This window comes from Adelges cooleyi, unplaced genomic scaffold (genome assembly GCF_023614345.1).
Source record: "Adelges cooleyi isolate 19-005CV unplaced genomic scaffold, UGA_ACOO_1.1 ACOO_flye_CR_arks_rails_tigmint_CR_PRNA_108, whole genome shotgun sequence".
NCBI lineage: Eukaryota > Metazoa > Arthropoda > Insecta > Hemiptera > Adelgidae > Adelges > Adelges cooleyi.
Genome location: NW_026095761.1, coordinates 3,761,323 through 3,785,455, shown reverse-complemented (window position 1 = coordinate 3,785,455; position 24,133 = coordinate 3,761,323). Strand labels below are relative to the sequence as shown.

The 24,133-nt window shown below is 33.1% G+C and overlaps 1 protein-coding gene across 2 annotated transcripts; it reads left to right on the top strand.

Annotated features, from left to right (window-relative positions):
- The first annotated feature begins 3,011 nt into the window (after positions 1-3,011).
- On the top strand, positions 3,012-23,790 carry LOC126838231 (zinc finger protein 143-like). Of its 2 annotated transcripts, none has more exons than XM_050572508.1 (8): positions 3,012-3,554; positions 11,528-11,656; positions 11,731-11,794; positions 17,326-17,612; positions 20,222-20,383; positions 22,778-22,876; positions 23,271-23,343; positions 23,446-23,790. In XM_050572508.1, exons 1-8 carry the CDS (start codon positions 3,093-3,095, stop codon positions 23,496-23,498), a joined length of 1,329 nt encoding a protein of 442 aa, XP_050428465.1. In that variant the 5' UTR covers positions 3,012-3,092; the 3' UTR covers positions 23,499-23,790. The 2 variants fall into 2 exon arrangements, with proteins under 2 accessions (XP_050428465.1, XP_050428456.1); XM_050572499.1 differs by having other exon boundaries at positions 23,443-23,790.
- The last annotated feature ends 343 nt before the right edge of the window (positions 23,791-24,133 follow it).

The following is a 24,133-nucleotide window of genomic DNA, read 5'->3' as shown; positions in this document are numbered from 1 at the left end:
ACGTGTGTACGAATATAGAAAAAAAAAAGAAAATATTATAAAGCCTCTTGGCACGTGTCCTAATGTGTGTGTGGCGAAACATATGTCCGAGTACGACTGTATTAATATTATTACGGATTCATTGTTTTCCACTTGGTCAGGTTTTTAACGTTTTAACGGCGTACACGATATAAAGACCTAGTGACCAGAAATAAGACCCGCAATAAGAGCAGTTTTTCTGTCCTTCATCGGTATACACACCACAAGCGCAGGAGTTACATAAGTCGGTATTTTTCATACCCCTTCGTTCGTCCGTACATTACCAAAATGGGCATATAGCTCCGGCGATGAGACTATTCGACGAGAAATTCGGGCAAAATAATAATATCTAATAGAGCCCCTGTCGCAAACATGATAACATAATAAAAATCATCCCAGACCCACTCGACTGCGGTGCGCGCTATAGCCGTTGAAAGCATTTAAGAAAGTACGTGACTGTACTTGACGGATTTTACAGTCGATGGTGTAAACTGTACAATAATAACACAAATAATTGCTGTCAAGTGAATATATCTCAAGACGGCGAGAGTATCCATTAGGCCGTGCACAAACTACGCGACGGAAAATCCTATGAAAGTCAACAACAGCCGAAACGACCACAGACACATGGTTATACACTTAGAAGTTTAAGTACATAATATTTTATAAAATTCAACCCGGTGTCTCGGTCGAGAGAAAACTTTTTTGTTTTTCCTACGGCTTACTACACCCGTTCAATCCATGGAAGCCGATTCAAATAGGAAATCCCTAGTTGAACTCTGAGTGATTTATTTGTTCGCATTCGATTAACAAGGCGAGTTTAAATTTTACTCTAAAGTAATTCCCAGCCTAAATACAATTTTTCCGATTACAGATAAGACGTTTCTTCTTGCTTATTAATCTTAACAGGGAATTTCACACAAATCGAATAGAGTAGTTATAAAATCTAGTAAACTATTAAAAAATAAACAATACAATAATTGTTATTGTTGTTATTTGTAGTATGCTATATATAATATTAGTAGTGTATTTGGGTTACGTTTTGTAATCAAATATCTGAATACATTTTAAAGTTAAATAAATTTGGCCTTTAGAATTTTTTTTTGAAACGAGTAAACAGATCAAATAAATGAGTACCTAATCCCAATTACTCTAGTAGCCCATGTATAATATTATTAACAATCGTTGGTTATGGTTGGCCAACACAGACTGATTGAACTGTTGCACATGACTAAATGTTTAACAAATAATACTAAAACAGAATATTTTAATAATAACAATAAATTTGTCGACATAATGAAAATATTAATGGGCAGAGTTTAGCCTATAGGTTTAAACAAATGGTATTTTATTTTAACAATAAAAGTTGTATTCGATGAACGTATAAACAATTTTTTAATATACTTAAATATAGGTCAACTATTAAGTTGACCTATGAAATATTGTTTGTCGAATCAATTAGTAATTTGTAACTTATATTAGTAAAAACTCTTTTAGGTGTAATAAAAAATATTACAATACAAATATAAGTTATGGAAATCTTGAAAAATAGTAGTCGTCATTCCTGCACAATAGTCATAAAAAGAAATATATTAACATATTATTATTTAATTATACATCACTACTACTTAGTGACAAATAAGTTATGTTTTACGTTATTGTTGTGCGACTGACTCAACAGTTAACAGCTGTTTACAATAAAATATACACGGGTAACTATAGCAATACATATTTTGTATAGACGGACGATCGACTCTAATCGTGTGCAACCTAATAACAAAACTACATTTTTAAGCACACTGTTGTCGTTAACAATTGACATATTTTGCATTTTTCTACCATTACAGAGACTGACATCGAAGCGTTAATTTCAAAGTGATTTTATCACTTTCAGTTGCACGTAATAAATCATCTAGCCCCGTGACCTCCCCCGCCTTCCAATATATGCTTCGTTCTCACTATGTCTCGACCCCTGGCTTTTTATCATATGTACACTGTGTAATTACAAGGCACCACACACATACACAACCGCGTTTGTTCCCATGCTCGAGGTACCCAAGCCCGAGATACTTATCGAGTAAGTACAGAGTTGTACACACAATATGCGCGTCGTTAATTAAATATTATTTGTAAGTATGATGTATTCGCCAGTGCCTCGTGTACGTTACACGGTTAACGAGTCGAAATAAATTAATATCAAAGAGATGGAACGAATGAAAAAAATATTAAATCTGTTTTTTTTTTTTACTCTTCTACGAGCTTTCCTACGAACGGACGGCAAATCTAGTGTACAAGAGGATGGAAGGGGGGGGGGCACGTCATAAAGTTAGAAATATCGTTAAACGGCAGCTTGTACACACGATAATAATTGTGGTCACCAAATGTACGCGATGCTGGCTGCGAGCGGAGAGGAAGAGGAGTAGGAGGTGTTATTAATTGTCAGTGGTTAGAAAAAAAAAAAAAAAATTAAAAAAAGGGGCGACCATTGGCGTATCTCGCACATGTTCCGCGTACATACACACACTATATGGTAATAATAATAATATTATATAATATGGTAACACTTGGGTATTTTTTTTTTTCAACGCGAGATTATGATACGACATTACTTTTTTTCTTCTTCTTCTTCTTTACACCGTAATACTAATTTTTTTTTTTTTTACAACTACTGTATTATTACTATGCAGTCCGACGACTATTATTATCCGATCGAGATGGTGGTGGAAAAAAAAACATGACTTACAACAAGTATATACTTATGTTTAAAAAAAAAACAAAATACAAACAACACAAGACGTGGTTTTAAACGCGAGCTAAACACTCGCAGTAACACAGCGTGGAGGGACGAGATCGTGGAGGAGGTGGAGGAGGAGGAGGAGGAGGTGAAAAATCACGTGTGACGACCCGATGATAAATGTGTTGTTGGCTGAAGGGAAAAATGAAGATTGTAATAGTAATAATAATAATAATAATAATAATAAGCGTCCCTTCGGTGGTTCAGTGTTGAACGGGACGCGCAGACGACAGGGCCGAGTTGCAAGACAAGACAAGACGCGTCGCAAAACGACTATATCATGAAAATCGAAAACGATCACCATCAGTGTCTGCTGTGGTTCGACGATTGTTCGGGCGCGGCCGAACCGCAGGACTGGATGAAGGACGTGGGACTGGACTGGTTCGACGAAGAGCTGTTGAACGACAACGGCGGCTCGCACGACACGTCGCCGCCGCCGCCGCCGCCGTCTTCCAGGCGGTTTTCCACGGAAGACGAGGCCTACGATTACGAGTACGACGACGACGACGACGGCGACTCTTCGGACGGCGGCCATAATTGGCGACACCACGACGTGCCGTACACCATCGAGTCGTCGGCCTGGCTGAGCCAACAGCAACGGCCGCCGGCAGACGACGAAGTGGCCACCTCGGCCACCGCGTTGCCGTCCATGATACCCGGCACGAGGACTTTTGCGGACGACCTCATCAGACTACGTTCGCCGTACACGTTGGCGCCGCCGGCCAACGTCGAACACTTGGATGTGAGTACACGATTTTTAGATTTACCCGTACAGCGTAAGCCGGTATGCAGGTGATTACTACGTAAGACACTTATTTACTCGGAAAATAACAACAGTTTTATAGTTTTTCTTTGTAAAAAACATTATTACAGTAATTACTAAAATATTTACCTTAATTTGTATTTATTTTCTAAATCGATCAATCTAAAACTTAAACGGCAACGTATATATTTAATTTACTCGTTAAATTAAAAATTATTTGCTGAAAAAGTTAATTAAAATATATGCACATTGTCATTTAAGTTTAAAAAGTTGATAGAACTCTGGAAAATACTTAAACAGGTAAATATTTAATAATTTTATAATACAGCACCATAACTAAAACAAAAATTCAATTATTTTAAACGAATGTCTTACCAGTTATCATTTATATCATATAATTATTACAATATTTTATTAACAGAAAATTATGTTTAAAAATAATAAAACAAATTAATGACAAAATAGAATAACAAAAAGAAATGTATTTTTATAACTTATGCGAGCAACAGAGAATTTTAGTATTTATAAATGTATGGTATGATATGGCTTAATTATTTTTTAAGTTTTTTTTTTAAATTGAGTTAAATCTGGCTTCAACAACTAAGTTTTAAACCTATATATACAATATTCAAAATAATACAAATAATTAGTTGTCTAGTCACAAGTTCTCAATTTGTGCTATAAATTAACTCTAAAATCATATGGATAGTATCACAATTAACTAAATAATAATCATGTTTAATCTTGTTTAAAACAGCTAATATCATACAATCCGTATTTCTTCTAAATAAATATATATGTATATATATTTTTATAATAATATTTATCAACGTTTATTGTCTTATAAGTTTTTTGAAATACTTTATAAATCCTTTTTTTTGTGGTCACAAGTCACATTTATTAGCAACCCCAAAATTAGATACTTTCGGATTTCACTTTTGCAGCGATTATAATAATCTGTTGTGAACGTTTGAAAATAAAGTTTTCAAGGCGCCAATTGATAAAATTTACTATATCGATTCATGTTCAATTTATGTTGAATACAAAACAAAACAAAAATTAACCATCTCTTTAAACTCGGATTTTTATCGGAGTCGATTAAACTGAAACGAGTTCACGACAAGTCGAAGCGTTAAATACATTTAAACTACACTTAGGCAAACATATGTCGTGCCGAGTGTTAAACTATACTTGTCGTACAATATTATTATATTTTGGTGTTGGTGATGGTAATTAAGCATAAAGGGTTGGGGTCGTGACATCCCTATATGTGACAAGCTGGGCTATTCGGGGTGACAAATGGTTATAAACACAATAATAATAATATATTATCGTGCCGTGCGTTACGGGTTATTAAGTGTGGTGATAGTCCATTGTGGAAACGCCAAGATGTGTTTTTTAAATCTTCATAAAAAATACCATCATTAGATCTAGTCAAAATATACTATGATAAGCACAATAACAAACAGATTTAATAATGACACCGAAAAACAAATAGGAAGAAATCAAAGTCATAGATTGTATTACACACGATACAGGGGGATTTCACAAAGGATAAGACACTAGTTTTCACAATTCTGTAGTTTTTCATTTTGGAGACACTTTAGTTTATGTTAGTTTACAATGTAAGACAATTTTCCAGAGCTCTGTCAACTTTGGAAACTTAAATGATAACGTTTTAGATTGTATTAAGTTTTCAAATTAAGAATAACTTGCTGAAATGGGTAACGACCTGTTTTGGATAATTACTTTTAAAATTTATTAACATCAAAAGCTATCAACAACTATACAAAAACGGTTTTTGACCAGTGGTTTTTTTTAAGAAAATTATACTTTATTTAAATAGGTTAGGTTATGTTTAAAAATCCTAAATTAATAGGTTTTAACACGGGTAAGGGGGATATAGTGTTGAAAAATATCAATTATCGTTTAAAAACAGTTTTTAATTTTATCATTTTTTGTTTGTTTAATGCAACACGATTAAATAGTAATTGAAAATCAAATTCTAAAAAAAAACTAAATTGTAATTACAAATTTTTACCAAAAATAAATATATCACACGAATATTGGGACTATTTACTAATAATTGATAAACTATGCGACGCGGGTGATTTGTATCAAAGCCATGAGCTATGGGTTAAGTCACAGCTGTTGTTAGTCATAAGCCTGGTATAATGCACATTGCTTAATCCCGGCCCAGTGTTGGGGAAATTGTAATCCGACTAACGATTGACAATATTGTAATTAAAAATAAATAATTAGGCCGACTAAACTGTACTTTATATTCGATTTATTGTGCTCAAATACAACTGCCCAACACTGCTCGGAAGGCATTGAGTTCAGAGTTTTTTGTGTGTTTAAAAATATTTGTTCATACATTATTTTTATAAATTTCGCTGTTGTCAAGATAAGATATTTTGCAGGTAACTGTACAGACAAATAATCATCATCATTATAAAAGGGCTATTATCTGTTAAGATATCCCGACTGGGTCATAGTTTTACCAATGGATCTGCACTGTGGTGATCACAATAATATATAGATTTAATAGTGGCGCCGAAAACTGAAATGAATAAAATCAAAGCTATGAATTGTAATATTTTACACAATCGTTTTTCAATTAAACGTCAACCAGTTTTACAATATGATTTTTTGCACGGTTGGGTTTTCCGAGTAAAAAAATGTATAGTTGAAAATTGCAAATTGGATTATGCAAATTGTGCGTGCCAATTATAATAGCAATAATATTAATAGGATACCTAATTGATAGTCCGTCAAATTTTATACTCGTCTGTTGTACAAAAGCAACGTAGTGGAAGTGATTTTTTTTTTGCCCAAATCAACGAAATAGTAATTATCGTCCCGTTTAATTGGAATTCCTTGAACGGCAAAACGTAGGTACATATTATTATTATTTATGTACACACAACGGTGTGAAAAATTTAGCTACTTTTTTAGTGTCGCCGAAAATTAATTTTGCAAATCGCAATTGAAATAATCACCATCGATGGTAATTAATAACTGTACACGTGTACGCCATTTGGCACTCAAATAATTTGGCAATAGTTGCAATATTATGTGATAACGGTTCTTAAAAAGTAGACGATCATGTTGACAACGGCTAAAAAAATGTAATAGTTACCATACAATATGATTATCTATTTTAACTTTTCCGGGACTTATCCGAATTATTTCAAAGTCAGTTATCCTAATATTTCAAATACGCCATATCGTGTAATAAAACAGTGATTGCATTAATCATTCGTCAGCATAATATAATAAACTACCGCTATTAATTATTATGATTGCCGTTTGCAATTTGCCCGACAATGATACACGGGAAAGGTAGGTTTAATAAACGCATCTTATGTTTTAGACACTCTTCGAACAGCGTTGTTCGGCATTAAACCGAGTGTGGAATAATAACGTTAGACAGGCAGCTGGTAACACGTGTCTTTGTTATCTGTGTCCAAACGAGTCCTGATTGTCTCAGAAATTAGTTTAGCAGATTAAGAATATAAAATAACCATTTTAGACGGACGCTATTGTCGGCCGGTGTATTAATATTGACGCACTCGGGTGTGTGTCGTCGGAAATCGTATTACAAAAGCAATATTGTCATTCGAACCTCTTCGCTTCGTATATTTTAGTATTAGTATTATTATTATTATTATTATAACAAAACCTGTAACACTTCGTTTGACGTTAATAAAATAATATAATCCGACACAAAAGGCGACGGCGTATGTACCCTTGAAAAGTAATAATATAATTATTTCATGTGTTGCAACGGCGTGGTTAAATTTTGTATGAAAACATTTTCGAAGGAAAAATAATACATTAAGAGTAGGTACATCAATGTTGATAAAAATTCTACACCGAAATTGATGCGTTCCGTGTGTTGCACAAAAATGGGGTGAATGTACAGGGTGAATGGTTGCGGATATGATAAGGGTTCTTAGAATAATTGTAATTTTGCAGTTTTCGTTTTTGAGCAAATGGTTGTTCAAGTTATTTTACAATATTATGAAATTAATAAAAATATTTATATTTTTTTTTAATATCATCCAGAGCTCTATCGACTTTTGAAACATAAACAATAACGTATGTGTTTAAACGTTTGACTTTTTTTGAAATTTAAAGAATAGCTTGCTGAAAATCGCAAATGGTCTGTGACCAGTTTTGGATAATGACTTATACGCTTTATTAATTATTATCTGAAACTGGTTATAACTGGTCTAGTCGACATTTTCAGCAATTATTGTCGGTTTAAAAGTCGATAAAGCTCTGGAATGTACTAATTAAGATAAAAATTAGAATATTGTATAATAACATAAACTAGTGTCTCCAAAAAGAAAAACTAACAAATTTGCAATTATTTTAAGGGGAAATGAGTGTGTTTTAGATGTACCGCACTGTACATGGGAAACAGTGTACTTTGTACACCGCTACTCCATCAATGCTGTAACAGAACCCGTCCATTATAAGTTTTATAAAGAAAAGTTTTAACGAGGAGGTATTGAATTTTAAATCGAAACACAATCGCCCGTTTTATGTGCTTACTCAAGCAAAAATAATATAGTAAAAAAAAAAAATAAGTTGCCAGTCGATAGCTGTTTTAAGCAATGTAGAATTTAATTGATAATTAAGTGGGCGTTGTTTATAAGGTTCCATTTACAGCTTCGAATTTACGCTAGTCAATTTGTGTAACTTCTAAATTATGTCTACAGTCCAAAGAAAAAAATGTAAAACACAAATTATCCGGCAAACATTTTAGGAGTACTTAGTTCATTGTTTCGTTAATGAGCTAATCAAATATATACATATACACACAATAGCTGGTGGGCTTCGGGAATATACACTTACCGTTAGATAATTATTTTACAGGTTCTAAAGTAGGCTCACATACCGAAGAATGGGTTTAAATACGTATTGCACGGTTTAAGATTTTCGATTTCGATTGATGGTGACTGGCCGGGTCTAAGGTTGACTGGTGTCAAATCGTTTGACACCCCGTATACGTTTAGTAAGTCACTTAAAAAGACTTCTTCTTGTTTTTTTTTAAATTATTTATTTATTATTTATTCTTTCGAAGATACGCGCTACTAGACACATGTCACGCTTATGTTGGCTTAACGTTTTATTTTTTATATCGAACAGCATATAACTAAAAAGAAAAAAAAAACATTTCATATAATATAAAATAAGACATACATAAGACCATCGTGTTGGCGTAGCTCCGTCACCATACAAATGATTTTTCAAAAGGAGGTGCTATGCAAATGGTTGACCTGCAAACAGAGCTGTTGAAGAATATAGATTTTCTGTAACGGATCAATTAGAATATCAATTCATGTCATGATTAACGTATACAGTCCTTTTTTCAGTTTTTTAGCATTAACCTCATGATCAAACACAATTATTTGTGGATATTTTTTTTTTTACCTTATTTTTTCACACAGTTTAACCAAACCTTTCGTCAGTCATATAAATTAGGTTTTTAGTATTCACTTTGATTTTCAGCAATGCACTCCTATGTATATATTTATGGAGATAGGTTAGATTAGTTACAAAATAGTCGGTTTGATTTGAATGTAGAAATCCGATATATAGTTTTTCTTTCTTGGGGTTTTTCAAAATAGTAGCACTTAGGCTTTATGCTGGGTTAAAAGTGTGTGGCTTTAGAGAAATTTCATCACTCAACTAGCTGCATTAATTCAGAGTACAGAGTGATTAAAGATAAGACATTCGTTTTCTCTTGAAATAATTGCAATTTTGTAGTTTTTCTTTTCGGGGACATTTCAGTTTATGATAAACCAGTCAAAGTTTTCAGCAAATGATTCTTAATTTAAAAAGTCAATTAAATATGTACGTTACCGTTTAAGTTTCAAAAATGGAAAAAACTTGTCATGGTAAATTAAGTCGTTTTATAAAACTGCAAAATAACTTGAACACAGAAATGTTGTCAGCCTAAAAACATTATCACTGATCTACATTTTTTAGATTTAACTTAACATACCGTGATTTTTTTTTAGTGTAATAATATCATTGTGTACACTTGACGGGGAGTCGTCTCACACCAGTCTAACTATAATGTATAAAACGTTAGGAAAAAACAATAATTAATTAAAAAGCTCATGAGTTAGGGGTTGTTAATATTATGTCACTTCTGCATGTGTGAAGTATGTGAGTGCGCGTTAGCTATTGGAATTATTAGTATATTATTCGTGTATAAAAATGCTCGAAAACTCTTTTCCTGGAAAAATCTTATTTCACCAGAAATAATAATAAAAACATGTTGACACACGATCAGATGGAAATCGAAGCAAAAAATATACTTTTTAATAATATGACATCATTGACGGTCGGAAAAATTCAATCAATATGCAAATATTTTTACCATCAGCCATACGCAACGGTGGACTCATGTTTTTTTTATATATATCCACAAACTCCGTTTTTCCAATTCCAACTTGCAATTTAAAAAACAAATTGCAGTGAGCTTTTATTAGAATTTTTTAAATAGCTTTACATTACCTGTTCTTTTTCTGTCGGTAGAAAATTAATTTGTTTTCAATTAGGGCAAGGTAAAACACTAATGGGTTCATTAGTGGGTTTAGTCCACGACAGCGTCTAAGCCGAGACTTGTGAACTTACAAGTCGCAATAAAGCTGTATCATATAGTTTACACTTCTTGTTCCTAATAAATATTTGTTTAATGTGGCACAACGCTGTGTGTACAATGTGGGCTGTAACTCAACTTTAACGATCATGTTGTTATTATTTTACAGACAGATTATATAGTAAATAAACGCTAGGGATGACGCAACAGATGATCATTAATTGGCCAAGTGTAGGGCGCAAAGCGAATTACCCCAATGATTACGCGAGGAATTATCGAGGATTAACGGCTGACAAACCTGTAAAATCTGGTCCCCTCGAATTACCCGAAAACCAACGTGAACTTGTCCACAACGGAGTTGTGTTATTTGTTGGAGATCAATAAAAATACAACTTACTGATTGCGAGCTTAACAACGGTATTAAACTGATATAATGACATAACAATAGCCGATGTCCCTTCGCTCAACATTAATCGCAATCCGTGTGTTCGTTTCTCATTTTTTATTATTGGTATTATCGCATAAAAAATCAAGCATAATTAATCTAGATGTAAAAAAACCATTGTAAAATATGGACAAAATAATCCGGGATGAGATGATACCACTTTTTATCGATACCCGATATAACATACTCAATAATGGCACTAGCATCAACATAGTATGTAGTCTTAATTGCAAATACATTGTAATAAATGATAATATAAATAATGTAGTTATATATAGCTGAATATTAAATAATCGATGGTTTAAAACCACTTTACAGCAATTTTTTTATTTTTTTTATTTTGAAAAACATATTATTTACCACACTTTCTTATCAATAAACTACAATAATTGTACTACATAAACAAAACAATCGTTCTTATTTTTTCTGTCGGAAAACTTTCAAACTTTGGTGTTTCAAGTTTTGTTCTGTAAAGTGGTTTTGCCACCAACTCTAAACGTAAATCGATTTTAATCGTATTGTACTGTTGGACAATGACATGACCGTAAAACCGTTGTGTCGGCGGACTGCCTACTAAAACGTAAAAGTCGTTGAAGGGGTTTATCGGTCGGGTTGAGATGTCAGAGTCGCGGCTGACTCTGTCAAAAAGTCGTTAATCCGAGCACGGCCATTACTTATTATTGCAAACCCACCGGGACGGTTTTATAGCCTTCCAAGTCGTAAACGTTTAACGTCGATTGCATTTTAAATCGCCCAACAAGTATGACACGAACAGCTCCTGTCTGATCCCGTCGTCGAGGGACGAAGGACGTTTGCGGACTCGGTGCGATTGAAAAAAAATGTTTACTATATTTTGTTTTAAAAAAATATTTCTCCTATCCCTAGGGACGTTTGGACAGTTTTGGGCACACGGTACCAGCACCGGTCGACGGCGACGATGACTTGGTCGGGTTCGACGTGTCTTTCCTGGACGGCGACGTCGACCACGCCTCCTTCCTCGTGTCCGACAATCAGGTGAGTTAAATCGGATGCATTGTTACTGTATACAGCTTATCGGCATCGCCCTTAAACGAGAATTTCATTTCCAGGTGGTCATGACCAGAGACGACTGCGGCGCAATGTTCGACGTCGCGTTGGAATCAGTTTTTCAAAGTGAGTACACACGCGGTAGACCAAAGTTATGTTTCGTATGGATACTAAAGGAGTGCATCTATTTTTTCCATCACTTTGGACCTAGTCTATAATTTTATCCAAATCTAACCCCCTACGAACCTAAAACACATATTTTTTTTAAATTTCATATCGCTTTTCGTTTTATTTGACGCAAGGTCGGCGTGAATAATACAATATTATATTGTACGAACCCATATAAGTCTAGTAGAATAAAGTATACTAAACTTTTACAGTTCAATAATATCGTAATGTGTTGTACACTTGCGGTACGCCTCCATTTTTATTTGATATTAAGAAAATTCGCCCAAACAACGACATTTGAATCCGTTTTTGATTAATTGACGATTTTCACGTTCGCCTGAAATTTCTTAAAAATCTTAAGTATATCGTACGGTCATGTAGGGATTACATACCTGGTAGTTGCCATGCGCAGTTTACACAACATTCGAGGCGCAGTTTATTGCCCAATTTCCGGTGGACAAAATCGATCGACGCAATACCGTGGTTATACGTGGTTTACTAAGGATAAGAGACAGTCATTTTCTCTCAAAAATATTTTGTAGGTTTTCTATTTGAAGGCACTTTAGTTTAACATAATATTATGTTATTTTACAATATTAGACAATATTCAAATTTGTCCAAAGCTCTATCGATTTTTAAAACTTGAACTGTAACATACATAATATTATTTTTAAAGTTACAACAATTTAAAAGTAGTTTATCCAAAACTGGTTATCGACCAGTCGACATTTTTAGAAAATTATTCTTAATTCAAAAATTGAATTACATATATTGCGCCAATTAATTTTAATAAACAGTTAGGCTGATTATAAAATACAAATATTTTATTATTTTAAAGTGAAAATTATTATTCGTTATAAATTCAGTAATTATAAAAAATTACTAATTCGTCCGATTTAATATTATTTTAATTAAAAAACTGTTAAACATTATTTAGAAATTACAACTATATAAATTAAATTAAATATAAACGAACGACGTAATCAATAAAAATAATTATGTGTTAGGTAATTAGTTGTTTCCATTATTCTCCTATTGCGTACCGTTTAAGTTTCTATGAAAGTCGATAGAGCTCTGGAAAATACTAAAAAATAGTTAGTAATGATTATATTATATAATATCGTAAAATAAGACAAAACAAAAATATTTTCAAAAAGGCAAACTACAAAATTGATATTGTCTTAAGAAAAAAAAACAAGTGTCTTACGAATCGCCCTGTATACCGTTTGGCGCTAAAAAAATACCCGTGATTCAATGTTTTTCCGTGAAGTGGAGAAAACCGACGTTATGTTTTTTTGTTTCAATTTTCTTTTTATCCTCGACCTTGATATTTGACAGCAACTGTTGGCGCTCAGCGGATTGACTTCCTCGGAACTGTGGGCGAATAATACTAAAAAAAACAAAACAAAACAATAACACAATCTACTCGATAGGTTAAGCCGACACGATCGGTCGGAAACGATTCGTCGTAAAACCCTTTTTGGATGGCGTTCAACTCGTTTTTCCACCGAAAAACTTGAATACTGCTCAATAAAAAAAATATATAATATATTATGGAAAACTTGACACCTTCTGCTGTGTTCTCTTCGCTTTGAGGAGTCTATTTGCGATCTTTCTCATGTCCTTTTTATGTGTTCCTCCCTGTCTCCTATACGCGATATGTTAGCTAATTTCTTAGATCCTTAAACATTATTTTTACTCTCAATTCCATGCCTAATTCCAATTCCGAACCTCCCATTCTATATATTACCTAATTTCCTTTATTGCCGAGGCTGGTATTCTGTTAGGTTTTGTTGTAATTTTGTATAATTCTATTGGCCGTTTTTTATTCTAGAAAAAACTTGAGCAACTGATGGTTGTATACAATAAATTAACATTTAAAACCTTAATCATACTTAATCATAAAATAACACACTGTCTGCGTCAAAAATGTGTTCATCTTCAGCGCTGACGACTGACTGACGTTTGTTATTGTTTAACTATATGTAATTGTTTAGATAAATTATATTATATGCAGAAACTCTAAATAAAATTTTTTAAAAATTATGGAAAACTTTAGAGAATCCGTCCTAAGGTCTAATCCTATATAGTTTTGTGTAACTGTTGTTGTCGTTGATGTCATTATTGTTATTTCGTTAATATATAAATTATGTACAAAATACAAATATTATTTATAATAATATAATACGCACTTGCCGACGTTAACAATATAATATTGTATAGTAATAATTATAATTACAATCCGTCAAACGCAGTATAACGCCGTACACTGAAAGGCCTTTGTCGCTGTTTATTAAACCGACCGGGTAAATCTGCCACAAGACAAATAATAATAATAACAGTATAGGCTTTTAACGAAAATCGCTAGACCGCGGGCAAATCTTACTCGCTTTATTTATTTATTATTATTTATTTTTTCAAACCGAAAACGGTAAATGGAAACGAGCATTTAAATTTCAACATTTTACAATTCTATTTTACCATAACAATAACCACAACGTCAAGTCTCGAGATATTTCTCACGGTTTTCGGTCTATTGTTGTCAGTTTTTAATTAATTTACCTTGTATTGTAATTTTTTTCACCAAATGAAAATACATGTGGTGATTTTTTGCAAATTTTTATTTAACTTTTGTTTTACAGCAGATTGTCACTGAAAAATGACATAGAAAAATAGCTTTTTAAACGGTCGTCAATATATTACTGTGCATTATTTTATTAAATTATAAATGGGGTTTCCATTTTCATTATTTATAAAGACGTCCGGTTTGCAAAGGTTCTATGTTAAAGTTTGGTTTGAAAAAATGTCATTCACTTTAGGTAGAACTAAAAAAACGGAACTTTTTAAAAGCAAACAATTTATTAATGGTTTTAACGTTTCGCCTTGTTTGGTTTTTCTTGGAAAACATCAAAGTTCTACGGATAAAATTCAAGAGACCATACATAATACAAGTCCAATTTACTTTTAAGTGGATCTTTTTACTTGGAAACGCGCTTAAAATTTGTAAAAATTTCTATTTTTAATTTTAGATAATTTATATATATATTTTCATTATAAGTTTCAATATAAAAGAAGTATAAAGCCGAAGAATTTTTAAGGTGTAACGGCTAACAAGCAATTTAATTTGACACTCTTAAAATATAAATTAAAAGAGTAACGAAGCGAATATAAAAAATGACCAAACATTTACCTTTTTTAATATTTTCCCAGAGCTCTATCAACTTTTGTAACTTAAATGGTAACGTACATACTTAGGTAACTATTTTAAATAATTTGCCGACAATTTTGACTGGTCGAAACCCGGGGTTTGGATAATAAATACTTTTAATGTTACTTAAGACTAACATTTAGGATGGGACGTGGAGTGAGCAAAGATAAAATCATACTACTCACAAATCATTCTTAATTAAAAAATTTGACAAATTTCGCAGTTAAGTTTTAATAGTTGATAAATCTCTGAAACAAAAAGATAAACAGCTAACGAAAGTGCAATTATTTTAAGAGAAAATTAGTGTGATGTCCTTAATGAATTACCCTGTATAACATTATACTATTAGTATTTTATGGCGGTCGTTTTTTATTTTTACGGTCGTTTTCGCCGTTCCGTGTGTACTATATATTGTTGTTTATTATGCCTGGGCATGGCTGTGTTCCAAGGACATTGAGGCGAATCGCCCGTCCCTCCGACCATCGCAACACGGTCGATATGAACATTGTAACGTATTACATATCCCGGATGGTAGTCCCGGGAATTGTGAAGCAAAGGGGAGGACTACGAATTGGAAAACTGCCGTGCGTGGGCGTAAACGCGCACATTCAATTACAATTCTGGGGTGAATGCCCTCTCTGACAGTAGCTTCTCCCCCCAAAAAGGGCCTCTCGCTCGAGGTCCTTGACCGGCCGTAACCGTGCGACGATTATACGAGGGTGAACCGGCACGCATATATTACTACAATAGTGGTGTACACGGTCTTTACACAGGGTGTCTCAAACTGCCCGTATAAACTTGCTCGTTACTGTCGTTCCAGCCCCGCCATTTTGGGTCAGCAATTCAAATGTTTACTTCGGAAAAGGTGGCAAGAGTATGGGGAGGGGAGGGGCAAAATCATTCGGCCGACCCTTGGGCAAATACGTGTTTACACAATGTAAACATTGTCGAAACATCAACATTAGACCACATTGTTGTAGGTAGATAATTGTCGAACATTGGATACAGACAGTGGCTACGTTAATTCCGGAATTTTGAATTCGGGGGAGGGTTAGCGACAAGGCTGTCAACCCTCCTGGGGACCTTAACTACAATGTGCTTCATTAAGGATAAGACACTCGTGTTTTCACAAAACAATCGCCATTTTGTAGTTTTTTTTTTTTTACATTATTGTTAACGTTATTTTACAATATTATACACAATATTCGAATTTTTATCTTTTTGTAGTATTTTTCCAATTCCAGAGCTCTATCAACTTTTGAAACTTAAACGGTAACGTAGATATTTTATATTATATTTTTTGAATTGACAATAATTTGCTCTAAATTTTGACTGGTTATCGACCAGTCACGTTTTCAGCAAATTACTCTTAGTTTAAAAAGTTAATTAAATTTTTATGTTCCTATTTAAGCGCTCGAAATTCCAATTTTTTTTAGTATGCGTATTATTTGGATCATGATGAAAATTAAAGAAAACAACATTTTGGGACAATGATATTATTATCCTTTATCTCAAAACGCTTCTTAAAAATTCTTTTTTAGCTACTGTATCAAATAAAATAGTAAACATATTAAATAAAGAAATTTGTTTTTGATCTAAAGCTACCGCATCGATCATGAAACGCATTCTACCCAACCAGTTTTGAACAATGACTTGTTAAGTTATTAAAGTTTAAAATTGAAGACGGGAGGAACGGCGGAGTGTAGTATTATTTATATCTGCGCGCGTTACTAGTCGATGTTTTTAGCAAATTTTTATTTGATTCAAAAAGATAACCAAATTTATACGTTACCATTTTTTTTAAGCTCAAGTTGCTAAGTCTTAAACACATAAGGGCCGGGGCTATATTTTTGAAACTTGGCCCTGTTACTGAACATAATTGACAGGATAGTGAGGTGTACGAAAACCACATCCTCACATTCACCCACGTTTTTACATTGCTAATAAACTGACAAAGGTGTACTCTTTAAAAAAATATTTCTCAAATCATTAGCCCTGTCTTGTCCAAATCTAACCCCAACCGACCTAAATAATACCCAACGCTAATCAAATTTTTTTTAATTTCGTGTCGCTTTTAGGCAAATTGCGGCCACCGCAAAAGGATATTATTATTTTTACACTAAAAAATATCATATTATCAAAATCGATCGGAATTTTTTTTGTAGTTAGCCACAATCACCCTGTATACTCGACGATCCCCAGACTTTGGACACGGCAGACACGGCCCTGCCTTGTTGGTTGTTAAATATTATGGTCAATGTGTGTGTTTGTATTTTTCCAGGCGAACCCAGGGCCACGGCGGCGGCGGCGGCGGCGGCGACAGAGGGACGCGAAGACGTGCGGACCTGCGAGTGGGAAGGGTGCACGGTGCGAGTGGAAGGCGCAGGTCAAGAACCGCTCGTGCGACATATCGAAAAGCTGCACGTGGACGCTGCACCGCGAGGCGCCTGCGCCCAGTACACGTGTCAATGGCGAGGGTGTCCCAGGCGTGTGCGGCCGTTCAACGCCCGGTACAAGTTGCTCATACACATGCGCGTCCATTCCGGAGAAAAGCCAAACAAATGCACGGTATGTGCGTGTACATCTATGCTTCTATAATATGTGTATACATATATACATATATATTATAGTATATACGTACAATATATATGCTCATCTCGATCTAAATATATATTATATGTGTCTGCAAAGAGGGGGTGACTCAGGGTTCCGCTGTGCCCTCGACACCGCGGCCGCGACGCAACTCGAATGTATATTAATCGATCGCGCTCCGGAAAAACTGTAAAGAAGTAAAGAAAAAAAAATGCCAAAATGATTTTACATACACACCGCAATAGATCCGACAGTTAGGTCAGGGTAGGTTTAGAATGTATACTTGTTTTACATTGATTTTCATTCGCTTTGTAAGGTTTGATTAAAACAGACGTACAATTCCTAAGTATAACATTGATAGACATATAAATACCGATAAAAGCATTGTACTTAATGACAATAATGTGCTTAATAATGTATTTTTGCTATTTGGTCCACCCTAACGTGGCACTATTCGAACATAAATTGTGTTTGGTTTTGTAAAAAAAAAAAAATTAACGTAATAAAATAATGAAAATTAAAATACTTAATGACAATAATATGCTTAAAAATGTATTTTTGATATTAGGTTGGATACGATTAGGGTTGATCGTCAGTATATAATAATATATTGCTATAGTAACACATACGCCGTAATTGACAATAATATGATGAAATAATATTTTCAAATATCTGTCGACTGGTGATTTACTTACACATAGCAATCTAGAAATTGACGGTCAGTGTAATTTTTTTTTCCTTAATAAAATAAAAAAAGTTTGACTACAAGTTTTTAAGAAAATTGTGCATGTTGTAACTCCGTTCTAGATCTACCTTCAGTCTAATTTTCAGGGCTTAAGCCTGAAAAGGCTTTATAATATTATTTGGTTTGTCAACGTTTATCGGTAGTACTATGTCTGAAGTATAGTGTCTAAGTATTCTATAGAAATTTGGATCTAATTAGACTATTTTTAAGTTGAAAAATATGTCATTTTTTGGGTGTTTTTCTCAATTTTGAAGGGAAGGGGGTGAACTTTTCATATTTTTAGTCCAATAAAGTACCTTTGGGTACAATTTTTAATTTTTAAAGTTACCACACGAAGAAATGTATTTAAAATATATCGTGGGTCTAGACACAAATATAAAAAAAAATCATAAAATAAAAACACATTAGGTATAGTAATAACAATACCTACTCAGCTCCGTATTGGAGATAAAATGTCAAGAGCTTGTTTGCCAAAGTAAAAAAGTGAGATTTGCTCGTTTAGTCTCGATTAAATAAATTTACATCACTTATACAACAGACTTGTATTTTAAGGCACTTAAGCCAACTTCTAATTTTGCACTTGAGCTACCAGTATTTATTGTCCGCAAGGGGTGTAACGTTAATAAAATGTAAAAATGATTATCAAAATATTTTTCGATTAAAAAAAAGTTCAGAAATATATACGTTAAGGTAGTATAAGTAGTACGTGTGGTGTCTATTTAATGAAGTAAAAGTGCGAAGCAAGCAAAAGTATAAAAATAAATTGCAATTGAATTAAAAAAAAATCATATAACTAAAATAATATGACTATATTGGCTGTCAAACCTCGGATCTCTGCGGTGGGCTAAAAATGAGGGATTTAAGTTTTTCCTCAAGCCTTTTTCTAAATCGTAATGTCCTTGTATGAAATAACGGACAAATCCAAAGATAGAGGTATACTGTATAAGCTGAACAATATTGTTAATCAGATTACGTCGGAGGAGAATTCCCCTCGCGCCAGTTTTTCACTATGGACCAGAGGGTTGTCGTAGGATCGTTTCTCTGAATAATATCGTTTCCACCCTTTTGGGATATTCTCCGGAGCATGTCGAGATATATATATATATATATATATATATATATAAAAGTAGGCTATGTGTGCAGAGTGATTTATTATCAAACGGCCCCCTCGGGCTGGTCCTTTTTATTCCCGGTCTGACCTGCACCAACGTTAAAGCGACCGGCCGTGCCTCAGTTGTTCAGTATCGATTACTTGTACCCGCCAGTAGTAGTGGGCTTGTAAAATTGTAACATTGTCGGTTTTACTACCGAACGGATTTCAAACAAAGGCCTCGGATCCCCTCGGCTGACCGCGAATCTTCCCTACTGTCCCGCGACGGAATTCGCCGGCAAAATTGAATTTGTCGACGTTTGATGTAAGACGTTTTCAACCGAACGCGGTATTCGTTTCCCGACGATCGCTATTGACATTTACTTTGAACGAATATGGAAATTCTGTGAAGACGATGGAAAATCCATAACAGCGAGCATTCAAAGCGCATGCACGCCGTTGTGGAGTTAACGTGAAATGATTGAATGAAAGGGCGGGGCACCTCTTTCGACCAAACCAGATCCAAACCTATTCGGCTATATTTCCATTTTAAACACTGAACTAGTAATAAAATATTTGGAAACCAATTATGATTTAAAAAAAAAAAAACATATGTATATCCAAGGTGATTTATTAATGATAAGACACTCGTTTTCTATTTAAAATTGGTTAGGTTAGGTTTGGCGATTGTGTCGCGGTACACATACGACCTATTATGTATTGATTGTTTTGTTTTTCGTTTGCCTATAGTTTGCCGGGTGTTCAAAAGCGTTTTCCAGACTGGAAAATTTGAAAATACACCAGAGATCGCATACTGGAGAAAAGCCGTACGCGTGTCAGTTTGTCGGTTGCGTTAAGGCGTTCAGCAACAGTTCGGATAGAGCTAAGCACCAGAGGACCCACTATGAACAGGTAACTACTTCGACTGAATAATATAAAGATGGGTAATTAAGACAACCTGCAATTGAAAAACGTTTTGTTTATATTATTTTACAACATTATAAAATTATCAATATCAGCAAATTATTTTAATTAAAAAATTTAATGAAATATACACATTACCGTTTAGAGCTATAGAAAAATTATAAAAGATAAAAATTGGAAAATATTATTGTGTAATATTGTAAAATAGCGTAAACTAAAAAATTGGTTTGTTATGCTTAATGAATCACTCTGTAGATTGATCAAATGCACAACATATCATCAGAAGCAGATTTTTACAAGATTTGTAAAAATTGATTAAACATTTATAACTTTCAACTACAAAGGGAACATCTTAAAAGAAAAGCCCGTATCTAATACATACCAAATAGCCTTCATATGATATAAATCTTTGATTTTTGTCACCATTTCAATATTTAAAGTTATTTGTAAGTTTATTGTATGCATCACATAACGAACAAACAAATAAGGTAAAAATCATAAAAAAAAGTCTTTGCAAAACCAATCATATGATATAATTAATAAACTATTGTCCAATGTTGATTATTAATATTGTTTTCGACGACATAGATCCGTAAATAGTAATCAAATACCAAAAATACTAATTGTATTATTTCAGTGTCCATCATTTCGACTATATTTTCAATTACACTGAACTATAACAGTTATAAAAAATGATATCGGTATAAATATAATATCAAAATCTTGCAATGGAAAGCGCGTGTCGTTTTTAAAAAGGTCGAATCAAATTTTAGGATAAAATAAAATTCGAACTACTTATAGTTTGACTAAGGAGAAGGACTTAGGAGGGGGGGGGGGTCGAAATAAAGAATAACTAAGCTGATTTTTTTTATTATTATACTTTCCAAATAATAATATTTAATTCCGTTTCGGCGCCAATAGGTTTTATTCGCAAAATTGTCAAATAAAATAAGACCCTTTTTTTTTTGTAATTTCTATGGTTGGAAAAGAAATATTATACTACCGAAAATCAAACACAACAGCACACAAACGTCAAAGGGAAAGAGTTCTGCCACTAAGAAAATAACAAACGGCAACGACCTTCTCTTGGCATTACACCGTTTTTACATGCGTTTAACACCTTCAGTGCTTATAGATTTAATATATTTTTATTCTAATTGTAAGCAAACCTAATAATATAATATGTCGACGGTATCAATTTATTACTTAGTAAAGCGTAATTTTATTTTTCTACTCGCGTGACACCGATATAAGAGCGCATCTAAAGGCAACCTGGGCCCTGAGGGGATAATTATCTCTGTGTAAATAATTATTTAACCAAAAATAACATACAAACATTATGAATACGTGTCGGCGTCAGTTAGGTTGTACAGGTACACGGCGATTGGATACAACACTCGTTTTCTCTCAACATAAATGCAATGTTGTAGCTTTTATTGTTAAAAACACTTTTGTTTATGTTATTTTTACAATACTCAAATTGTTGTTATTATTTATTTTTTTTTTTCCCAGAGATCTATCGACAAAGCTTAAGTTTACGGGGTATCAACACACTTAAGAGATGGGGTTATATATAAAATATAATATAAACATTTAAAAAGACCAATGTCTTCTATTAATATTGACCAGGTTAAATATCGGCCCGGGAACTGATTTGCTTATATCGTCACGACCGACGACTGTTGATGTGGATTTTTCTATTTTGGCATCGGTTTGGATTATGAATTTCTAAAAAAAAAATTATATCCCGATCAAAACCTAAAATCAGCCCGTACGGATTTATGTCACGGAATTGAAAATTATTGCTATTGGCGGCAAACACCGTTTTGATTTAAGACATGCAGGGACTATAGGCGGTGTATGTACTATACATTAAACGTTGTCGAGTCGGTCCGTTATGTAATGTCGTTATAATAATTCGTGTGGTGACTTTCTAATTTAATTTATTATTATTATTTTTTTTTTTTTTGTCGACGGTTTGCATGCCAATTATTACACAGTTTGGACGACATGTACGCACAGCACACGTCTCCTACGCATTGATGTTGTTGAATTGCATAAGCTGGTTGCCGTCTCGATACGAGAAATAACAATAATAATAATAATAATAATATTTTGTCTATAATAGTAATTATCAACAAATTGTAAACGAATAAGTGTCGGCCACACACGTTTCCGGTTACATCCGGTTGGAATTCCACGTTAAAAAATATTAATAATCGATCCGGCCGAATAAAGCGGAAATTATCATAATTCTGCGCCTTTGGCGTTCATATTTTGTATTATACGATTTTTTTTACCGTGTGTGTATTTTGTTTGTGTACTTTGATCTTTCGAAATGAAAACATATTTTTCACATTATATTATAATTTTATTTTACAGAAACCCTACGCGTGCACGATATTTGGCTGCAACAAGCGTTACACCGATCCGAGTTCGTTGAGAAAGCACGTGAAAAATCACACGTCTCAACCGTCGACGGTAAGTTATAGTGTTATTTCAAGTACAAACTTCCATCGGCTTATATATGTATATATATGCATAAGTACCTGGACCGAAGACGCGTCAAACTTTTCCTGTCACTTGCAAACAGCATGTTTAGACGACTTTAGGGATAAACTTATTACCCGTGAGAGTATGTTATAACGGGAGCAGTTTTTTAAGCTTTAAAAAGTTGAAAATGTATTGGTATTATACAACAATAGAATACTAAGACGTTCTCTTAATATTCAAAATCAGCTTTATACATTTTTATTTTTTACCAAACTGACTAATTTTTTTTTTAATATTGTTTATATAATATATATATTTTATAAAACAGCTATGTTAACTATATTTTAATTTTAATGGAATTTCGTTTGTTTGATGTATTTAGAAAAATCAATCGAAAACCTACATTCGACCACAATTTTTAGCGACTACCACTACGGCTGCTGACACTTCACAAAGTGAGTTGAAACGAATCCACAATATAATATTGTGTTCTAGTCATACACGAGGTGATGGATATAAGTGTCTTAATGAATTTTGTATATTTTGGTAAACAGCAGGTTTTGATCAGAATAAACAGTTTAACATCAAACTGGAGAACGTTGATTGGTGACAACGCGTGAAAGTGAATACTATTGTACATTGAACAAGCTAACATAATTACTATTTTATTGTACCAGACAATAAAATAGCACATATGTCTTCCAATTAAAATGGTTATTTTACTTAATAAAGTAGCAAATTTTATTTGTTTTTTTTTATATCGTGTCTATTGAATGTTAATTTTACGGGACAGACACTGATTTTAATATTGTGATTTTACGTGAAATTATTATGTATTATATTTTAAACGCGCATCTCATTTTATAAAAAAATGTGTTTATTTACCTTTAAACCATATTATATAGACCTAGATATTGATTTTTTTTCATTTATTAATTTTTCCAAAATTTTACGAAAACGTTTTTATTGAAATTTGTTTTAGATAATATATAAATATATAAAAAAATATTTATATCATAAAAAAATATATATGTATATAATATTCTATCGACGGTAAAACGTCTAGTGAAACGTTAATCTAAGTTGTATTAAATTATAATAGAAATTATTTTATTATGTATTATGATGTTTTATAGGGAATTTAGACAATAAAAAGAGTATACAGACAGGACTGGATTTGTTCTTGGTTTATGTTTTATTATTTTCTTTTATTAATAAATCTAACCCGTAAAACAAAGTTGAAAT